This window comes from Bidens hawaiensis, unplaced genomic scaffold (genome assembly GCF_021521415.1).
Source record: "Bidens hawaiensis isolate Kalapana, Puna unplaced genomic scaffold, B.hawaiensis_p1.1 tig00032033_1, whole genome shotgun sequence".
Taxonomy (NCBI): Eukaryota; Viridiplantae; Streptophyta; class Magnoliopsida; order Asterales; family Asteraceae; genus Bidens; species Bidens hawaiensis.
Genome location: NW_027495418.1, coordinates 5,508 through 16,117, shown reverse-complemented (window position 1 = coordinate 16,117; position 10,610 = coordinate 5,508). Strand labels below are relative to the sequence as shown.

The following is a 10,610-nucleotide window of genomic DNA, read 5'->3' as shown; positions in this document are numbered from 1 at the left end:
ATAATGTGTTAGACTAATAGCTCTATCATCATGCAGCCATTTTCACTTGCATATTCAAGTTAACTAATAGTTATGTCATCAGTTATCATTTTTCACCGTACTTATCAATGTAATATAATAATATAATGCAACGAGTAACAACATTGATTTAAGACATGAGCAACACAATTCCTTTCCCTTTCCTAAATCCCCAATGCTATATCAACCTTATTGAGATAATTGGAGACATGTTAATTGGTTTCATTTTATAGTTTTTTTAGCATCCATATTTGGTTCAAACAATAAATAATGCACATGTCAGATAAATTATGAACAAAATATAAGATAGTAAAAATTATAAAACCTTAAATATATAGGTGGTTGTGTCTAACAATGCACATATTTCTTTCATTTACAGGCTATATTCTCATTATTTATCTCATTTGTCTAAGTTACCATTTAAGAACGTGCTTCCCATACATTTGATGTATATGTAAGTCTCAAATACAAGATAAGGCAAAATAAATAAATAAATAAATTCTAATAGAGGTCACTCTTATTGTGTGTCTACAAGTGTCAAAGTAGACTATTCTTATTTCTTATAAAAGATACCCAACTTTTAATGTAATATTATACGCTAGCTTTGGAACCCGTGTATTACACGGGATTTGTCAAATAATAAAAATAAAAAGATCCGTTATCTAAAAGAAATGAACAGAATTATAGGTAAAAAGAAGATAAAATATATAGTATAAACAATAAGAAGTCTAAAATCTCAAATTTACAAAATTGATTTTTTTTATATACAACATTTGCAAAAATTGTTTTGACCAATTACCCGTGGATAACTATGATAAATGAGATGAGAGATTAGATAATTAATAGAAAAATTATCACCTATTTCTCAAAACTGTTTTGTCCCATGACCAATGGATATGTAGAATAAATAAGATGAGAAATTAGAGAATTGGAAATGAAATTATAACCCATTTGCCAAAATTATTTTGGCCCATGACCAATGGATAGTTAAAATGAATGAGATGATAAGTTAGAGAATTAGAAAGAAAATTATAACTCATTTGTCAATATGGTTTTACTCCGTAACCCATATATGGATATGTAGAATGAATGAGAAGAGAGATTAGGCCTAGAATGAATGTGGGATTGCCACATCATCCTCATTATTTTCCTTTATTAGTTTAGTTAGATTAGATTTATATATTTGATTCTAAAACACATCATTGTAGAGAATTTCTTTGAAGCTCGCATAAATAATATATTTATGAAGTATATGATTTTCAATTATGAAATATGTGGAGAGAGAACGTACAAATTAAAAAATGCACGAACAATACGAAGTAATAAAAAAATTAGGGGCACAATGACAATATTGCAATTACTCTATACACTATAAAAAAAGAGAAATGATAAATACGCTACACTTTACCGGTGAGGTAATTATTATTACTCTATTACATTTTGTTGTAAACTATTATCATTACATCACAACAAATTATATATAGAGTAGTAATAATAATTTTCTAACGCTTTAAAATTATAGCAGTAATTAAAAAATTGTCATTACGTCCATTTTTTTTTCTTGAAATTGTACTTTTTGCATGCAAAATTTCATATGATTTAGATCCAACTCCATGAATTCTCTCTCTTTCATATCATTTTATAGTTTTTTTTTTTGTTTTTGAAAGTATTGAGTTTCTAGAGGTTAGCTTTTTTGACAAGTCTTGTACGAGTGTTTCATATAATCTCCTTTTTTATTGCATTCTAGAAAATATATTTGGAATTACTAAAATAAAATATGGCTACAAAATTCTTCTTTTCATGGCCTCGTGACCTTGTCACTTCTTGCAGGTACAATAGAAGATTCTTGTACTTTTATTATTATATTTGTGTGTAAAACCAAAAAAGACATTTTATGGTACTTGTGAAAATAGGCATGTGCACTTGTCGTTCATGTTTGAATTCAAAATGATACTAGAAGGCAAATGGTTGGATGCCGGTGGTGTAAAAGTGTTGAAGCAAATGGTTTGATTTTTACCAACAAGGTTCCACATGGTTAGATTTGTTTCTATGTGTGGGTCCACCACCGACCGAGCCAGTGGTTTGGGCCAGCCAGAAAGCCCAATGGGGAGAATCAATCAACCATCAACCTAACTATTAATATTCACTTGTTTTATTTAAATAATAATAATAATGGGCCGAGATACTGTATAATAATATCTTAACTACGATTGGTACGCGAGACACTCAAAAGCTTAAAACAAAGGCAAAAACTAAAATGCTCAAAAAACGCTCAACCAAAAGCCTAAAACGCCCAGCCAAAACCTAAAACGCTCAAAAACAGTTTTCGTGAAAAAAAAGTGAAAAATTGATCGATTAACGATCCAAAAATGTTTTTTCGGTGAACCAATAATTGATTGGATATGTATTGACGATTCCGAGATGTTGAGATGTGATTTCTTGGATCGATTTCGTGAAAAAAGATGATTCACGTAGTGATTATACGATAAGCTATAATTTTATTGGATCTTTTCCCTAATAATAATAATAATGATGATAATAATAATAATAATAATATTATTATTATTATTATTATTATTATTATTCTAGGTCTTTGAAGTTATGTTTATTTTCAATCAATCATATCATGTCACTTCATTACTTACTAAATTACTTGTCCAACTAAAATTGAAAGATATGGGTTAGTTTTATGTACAAGTTTTCTTATAAAGATTATCTACCTTAAAAAACAAGTCAATAGGGCAAGAGTAACGGATCACAGTTGAAATAGGTGAAGTTTTGAGTTTTAGGGTCACATGTTGTAGAATGGAAGTCAAATGGTAACAAATGAATTTTATGTCTATAAGAGGGGTAGGCGACGAAAAGAAGGCTAGATTTTTTTAAAAATCGGGGTAAGAGATAATCCTTGGATTGGGAGAGTTGGTGTAGATTTAATTTATGAACTTTCAGTTGTAATGTACTCGCCTATGTTAGTTTGAACTTGGTTTTCTTCTTTTGGTTCTTTTCGTTTGTAAGTTTTTTGGGATCCTAGCTACTGGCTAGGAGGTTCCCATTTTGGTCTTAATATATCCAACCTTTCAAATAAAAAAATCTACCTTAAAAATACCTTATTTATTGATAACATTTTTAAAGGAAGAAAACTAAAATTTTTTTTTTTAACCATTGTAGGACTAGCCCAGATGGTAGAGTTGCAAGTTTTTCAGATGAGTTGTATTGGGTTTAATTCCACGCAAAGAATGGTTTGTGTTTGATTTGGTGTAATTTAGAAGTTAATAAGGTAAAATTATATTTGCCATTTAAAAACGTCGGAATCTTGGCCATCCCAATCGGTTTATGACAAACTGACTCAAACCCTTCATGTATTCGATAAATCAAGCTCACTGAATGGTTCATATAAACCACAACATGTTGAAAATGGTTTCAGTCATATGTGTGTAAATTGTAATACCCACCGTTCCACCTTGTGTTCAGTAGGATCGGATTTACCATTCAGAATGGGATAATTGCGCAGCTTGTCGCTCGCTTAACTGACTCTCTATTGTAATTTGACCCTTCCGAAAAATTATATCAGTCAAAGTCTCTAAAAATTTTAGCAAGGCCCATTAATGGCTATTTCACTATTTGTATGACCCAATTAGTAGTCTAGCCCACAACAAAATAAAACAAACCGATTTCTCTTTTTGCACCATTCTATAAACTAGTGAAATTGTCCACACACGCTATGGCAGGGACGGGCTGGGAATTCACTTGGTATCGGTTTGGTTTGTTACTTGGAACATAGAGGTGCATAAACTGGGTATTTTCAGGCAGTGTTGTTGAAACCGGACCGGACCGGCCGGTCGAACCGGTCTGACCGGGATTCGGTCCACCGACCGGTCCGGTTCACATAGTTCGCTCGGCTGTCAAGTAACCGGCCGGTTCAAACCGGTTCGGCCGGTCGGACCGGAAAACTGGACCAGTTGAATCGGTTTTCTAAATAATATTTTTTTTTGAAAAAATCATATTTTAAGGTTGATCTGTCATTTCTGACCAAATTTGTTCGGCCGGTCCGACCGGTTGAACCGGTGAACCGGTAAGCCGTCCGGTTCGACGTCTGGTTCGGTTATGAAAACATTGTTTTCAGGAACCAGATGGTCACCAAAAGTCAAAACCGGTATAATCGGGTATTTGACAAGGTTTTTTTCGGGTAGGATAGAGTTGGGTTTTGACCAGGTATTTCTCAGTGGGTCCGGGTTGGTTTTGGTTTCAGGTACGGCTCGGGGGAGAAATACGATACTAGTTCGTACCCGCAGGTCAGATACGAGTAGCAACCAGCTTCGGGTTGGATCCGAAACCAGGCATTTTGTGCACCTCTACTGAGACATACTACAAAAACAATAACCAACTGAGAAAACCGATAAAATAAAGTCAATATATGACAAAAATGATATCGGCATTTTTCGGTTTGTTGTGATGGCTCGATCATGCGCATCGGAACATTAATAAACATCTATATTCTGCTGGATTTGTAGGCCTTGTTTGGCCCAATTTATCATATGAAGTAAAAAAAAGGAGACAAATGCTGGCAGCGGGCCCAAGCCCAACCCGATTTAGATTTCGTGTTTAGTAAGATGCAAACACTAGACTAGTCTCTCTATATATGATGTTGCGTACTTGTAATACTTTGTCACCTAATAAACAATATCTAGCTACCATCCGTGGACGTAGACCAGTTTAGACCCAACCACGTTAAATTCTCATATTATTGTTTATTGCTTTCATGTTTGTGTTCCGTTCGTGTGCGTTAATCCTAACATACTCATGTTAACATGTATATCCAAATAGATATCTTAAGATTTAATTATCTCATATTTGACAATCTTATATGCACTTATAAGATCAATAAACTTAAAACTAAATATACTATATATAGCAATACCATACCTGTAATAAGAAGAAAAAACGTCTAATTTTAGAGTGTATTTTAAAAAAAAATTTATCTGCACGTTAAAAGGAAGTTAATAAAAAAAAAGGTCAAAACTAATTATTTCTTTTTTACCCCTCTACCTTTTGTTACTAAGTTCTAAGGTTTTGGATCAAATACAAATAAAATTAACGTACTAATTGTGAAAATCGGGTAGAGTAATTATGTAGTTACTCTATGATGTAATTACATAATTACTCTAGTTGTATATATAATTAATCTACTTGATTATCACAATTAACATGTTTTCATTTGTACGTTAACTTTCCCCCTAACTTCTAATAGTGTTGGACAATACACATTAATAGTTGAATTACTTAAAATTGAACATGTATTAAAAGGGTAACATAGCATAGGAAATGGCATAAAGATCACACTAAGAAACAAGCCATCCACCACAAAAGGTCCACAACATATATGTATGTATGTACCTTTGTTTTCTGCAAACCCAACCGAATGGTCCATGGTCAGGTCCAGACTACCGTCACCCATATTCAAGACTCACATGCACCTTGCAATCCTTCAAAGTTCAACCCCATTTTTTTTTTGGATTTATTATCCAAAACAAACAATTCGAATAAAGTCATGCTTTTTTAAAACACCATATCTGAATAGGATTAAATGGTCATATACAAAATAAAACAATTGCAATTGGCCTTCTGGCTCAATGGAATTTTAGTGATGGTTAAGGCTTGGGATTCTTGATGTCTCAGGTTCGAAACCTGACTCGAGAGGTTTTCCAACAGAGGTGGGTTTCCTCCTTGATAGTGTTCTTGGTGAGTCGGGCCTAGAGCGTCAAAATCAGTATGGACAGTTGACATCCCGTCTCAGAAAAACTCACTTGGGTATTGGTGGTGGATCCAAACGCTATTAAAAAAACAATCATTTTAAGGTTCATGCACATTTTTTTTTTGGTTTTGTGTGGAAAAATTGTACCACCATGGTAAATGTTAAAATGGAAAAACTAGAAAGTATCTATTAATAAGTATTGTTTACATCAAAACCGGGCACAAACGGGCAATAAGTTGCGTCGTTATCCCTTTTTAAATTGTAAAACCTAGTCGTGAGAAAATTACATTGATAGATCTTTGAATCATAACATTATCATGCATGATCCGCTGGACCCAACTATATATATAGCTACACAACTTTAGACCCGAGGTAACCAAAAGTGTCAAATGCAAAAGGTATAAATACATGTTGGTTGTCATGACATGCCTTTTCATGTTTAATCATTTTTGTATGAAGCGGTTTTTAAAGCAACCCGACCGACAAAAAAAACCCCACATGAACCACAACCAATAAGAAGACAGGTCTTGATACTCAAATTAAGAAGATGATGCGTGTGATTATCTTATGTATAAAAAATGGGTCAGGAACTGAAACCACAACCGGTCTGTAACCTACCCCAAACCGGTACTGAAAGCATTTTGGTAGGAACCAGTTACTCAGTTAGGAACCAACCCGAATCATAGGGTACAAATCTTGTAACCCTATATGTTGAAACCGGTTCCAACCCGGACAAGCACAAATTGAACAGGCTAAAGCCGGTCCTTTGATCTTTCAAACTGGTTCCATTCCGAGCTAGTTCCATCTCAAACCGTTTTTTTTACTTTTGTCAATCTAAACAAATACCGGTTTCAACCCTAACCGGTTTAAAACAAACAAAAAAAAAAGGTACAACTCTATGTGTAATAGCCACCCAAGAGGCTGAGGCCCTGGTAAATTTAATACAAATGGCCCATATATGATATATGATTATATGTTCTAGCCCATAAACAAAGAAGGCAGACCGACTTGTCTTTTTTTGCTAAATCACAATAACGCACACCTTCATGAATAGATTTCAAATTATCATTTTTGGCGATATCTCCCCTTCCTTATTTTTTTTCCTTTTTAAAGTGTAAACAAGTCGAATCAAGTATGAAGTTATCTAAACTTAAGATTGGCACATTAACATACACGAGCTCGATTGTTGAGTATTTTAAAGCTTGAGTTCGGCTCAGACTAGATTAGTTATTTAAAAATTTAATTATATTTGTAGTTATATCATTTAGTTTTTTTTTTTTATCATAATAGCATTCCCTAAAAGAACCATTAAAATTATACTTAAATTATTAAATAAAAGGTATATACATAATATACGTAACTAACCTTATAATCCTACGCGAGCTAAATAAGTAAAGCTTGAGCTCAGATTTATTATTATACAAGCTTATTTTTATGCTCAAACTCATTTAAGCTCAACCTAAATCGAGTTTTTAACAAAGCGATCTTGAATAACTCGCAAACTGCTTAGCTTATTTACACTCGTCTTGACTTCACATTTAAGGCGGGACCATCCAAGTTAGGTTGTTAATAAGCCACTCAAGTCACCTTATGGATGCATGCCAAAGAACTAAGTTTTTATTTAAGACCATGTGCAATTGACATCTTTAGAGACGCCCATAGTTGATTTGGCACTTATGTGGAAGATAGAAGTAAAGGACAATACATTGCGTCAAGGTCAAAGTTCATGGCCACATACGAAGAAAAGGAGGAACTAAGAGAGGGATGAGAAACGGGGGAAGTCTTAAAATCTTTCAAGAAGTGCTTCGTTTTCATGTTAGCTTCATAATGAGTGAGATATACGTTATTAAAATTGCACCGCGCACGAAATTTATAAGTCTTGCATCAACTATCTCTCATTTTGGAAAGCTAAGATTATCATCTATATATAAATAAATATTCTAGATTTTTTCTATATAAAGGTGGCATAGTATTGGAAATGGCACAAGATTGAAAAGGCACTTGTTTCACAATTTCACAACAAGAAACAAGCCCCCCACCCACACAAGGTCCACATAACATGTACCTTCACTTTCTGCAAACCCAACCGAATGGTCCATGGTGTGGACCAGACTAACATCACTCATATACGGATACACCGAACTCACATGCACCTTGCACTCCAAAAACAAGTACTTGTAAAATCACCATTACATTTTAAACACTAGTTATATCAACTAGGGTTTACACGGTCATATTCGGTTTACGGTTGACATGACGTTCCATAATTGGTTGCTCGATCGTGCAAGTTCTATTGCAAGGCCGCAATCATCCAAATGCCGATTTTAAGACCAAGACAAGGTCATTTATTGTATATTATATCCATGTGACATCTTCAGATTGAGTAATTCTTTCGTGTAATCATTTATAACAATCAAATGGTTATAAATTAAAAAATGCTAGTAAGTGCGCAATTTAAATTAAAAGGTGAACCAAAATAGTCATTTTCATATTTTCTTACAACATAATGCCTACTAAAACGCATTCCCACATTCGTCAAGATTCATTTTGCTTACACAACTATTACCTAAAGAGTATTTTTCTCATAAAACAAACTCGTGATTCCATTCCCTGATAGTAAACTCGGGAATGAAACCACAATAGTTACTAACGACATAGCTTTACACCAAACGGGCGAACACTAGAAGACAGATTACCAACCGGAAAACATAAATTTGAGTTATTCCTCACCCCGAATCGCCTTCCCATTTTCACATAGAATTTCGGGGGGAATGTGAGCTCACCGGCGAGGTTATTTCCATTAACGTAAAGTGCGGTCAAATTTCTCAATTCTGCTAGCGCCGGTGGCAAATTTCCCGTCAATTTGTTGTCGTTTAAACCCAAAAACCGCAAGTTTTTCAAGCTTAATATCGACTCGGGAATCACACCGGTCAAACCGATTTTAGAAAGATCCAAGACCATGAGCCTTTTAACATTTTCCCAATTGAAGTTCACAAGATCACCACTTATGGGATTGTTTGACAAAATCAACTCTTCCAATGAACTCATTTCTTGACTTGCAAAAGTCAAACCACCAGAAATCTTATTGTTACTAAGATCCAAAAGAGTTAAATTCTTCAAATTACTAATCTCACTTGGGATTTCACCTTCAATCTGGTTCTTACTCAAGTCAAACTTCAAGAGGGAAGTCAACCCTCCAAAAGTCAACGGTAAACTCCCACCCAATGAGTTTCTACTCAAATCCATTATTAATAACTCACTCAAACCACCATAACTTTCTGGGATTTTGCCTGTAAACATATTACCAGACAAAACAAGCCTCTTTAACAAAGTCAACCTCCCAATGTTGACCGGTAACCCACCGGACAACCCGTTATCGATTAACACAAGGGATTGGAGCTTGTTGAGGTTACCAAAGGTGGCCGGGATTTGACCGGTCAAACCTGGGTTAGAACGAAACTCTATCGACTCTAGTGTACTTGAAAACGAGTCCCAGTTGACCGAGTGGATGTTAATCGGGCTTTGGCTTGGTGAGATGACACAATTGAAAACTGATAGTGATTTCAAGTGTTGAAGTTTGAAAAACTGGTGTCTGAATTCAAGATTTGGAGCACATGGAAGTGAGTTATCATGGATTTGGCCGATGATTATGTCGGTGACGTACCAGAATCCGTCGAAAACATCACATGAAACACCCTGTGGATTCAAAACAAGTGCACAATGTTACTTATCATCAAAATGACAAGAAACTAGATCCATAAACAAAACATTAACCGAACAAACGAATGGATGTGAAACCTTTAAAGTTAAAAACATGTTTTCTTGTTTTATGTTCATTCATTAAAAAAATAAAATGCTTCTATCCGTTTATGTTTATTCGTTAATAACAAGAATAAATGAACACAGATGAACACCAACTAAAATCGATAACAATATGCAAATATAAATCTTAATACACAAAAAGGTATTTTAAATGTAAATAAGAATATTAAAAAAATAAATCTTCATTCAACTTCTGAACGAATATGTAAACGAACATTAATGAACAAACCAGGTATATGTTCATGTCCGTTCGTTTAACTAAATCAACAACAAAAATTTGCACGTTCATTAATTTAAACGACTCAAAATTATTCACGGAACGTTTGGTTCGTTACACGCATACCACAAAAGTTGACTTTTTTTTTTAACTCATGAGAAAGTAGAAACAATCTAATTTGCAAGATTCCATGCAAGTTTTCAACTTTACTGACTCACTTTGATATGAAGTTATATAAATCTAGTATGATTGTGGGACCAACAAACAAAAAAAGTAAATATTATAAACCAAAGTTATGATTTTGTTACTTTTCTTCAACATTATGTCAAATTTCCTGTATTCTTGATAAGTAAAAAAAAAAAAATAAAAAAAAAATCAACAAGAACATATTAATAGGTAAAAAAGATACCTGAATGGGTGTCCAACCACAAGGATCCGGATAAAGATCCGACCCATTCCACCATTTCCCAACAAACCCTTGAATTGCAGAGTACAAAGCTTCTTGCTCTGTTTTCACCATTGGAGCACCAACTCCATCTTCATCATTTTCACCATTAACACACATTCCAATCAAACCCACAATCACCAACATCACAATAATCAAACACCCACAAATCCCACCACTCAATTTCATCATCAATTTTGAAACTTTACACAAATAACAAAATCTTGAAAATCTTGAAAAATGAGCAATTTGGGGGTAAAATTGATGAAATTGGATATAATAACTAACAAAAACTGTAATTGAAACAAAGGAAACAAAAGAAACAAAACCCAGTTTGATTTTAACAAGAAAGACTC

The 10,610-nt window shown here is 33.9% G+C and overlaps 1 protein-coding gene across 1 annotated transcript; it reads right to left on the bottom strand.

Annotated features, from left to right (window-relative positions):
- Positions 1-8,248: 8,248 nt before the first annotated feature.
- Positions 8,249-10,610, bottom strand: LOC143582861 (uncharacterized). Its single transcript, XM_077065338.1, has 2 exons — positions 10,219-10,610; positions 8,249-9,466 (listed from the first exon to the last, which is right to left on the bottom strand). The coding sequence occupies exons 1-2, from the start codon at positions 10,444-10,446 to the stop codon at positions 8,417-8,419; spliced, it is 1,278 nt and encodes a 425-aa protein (XP_076921453.1). The 5' UTR covers positions 10,447-10,610; the 3' UTR covers positions 8,249-8,416.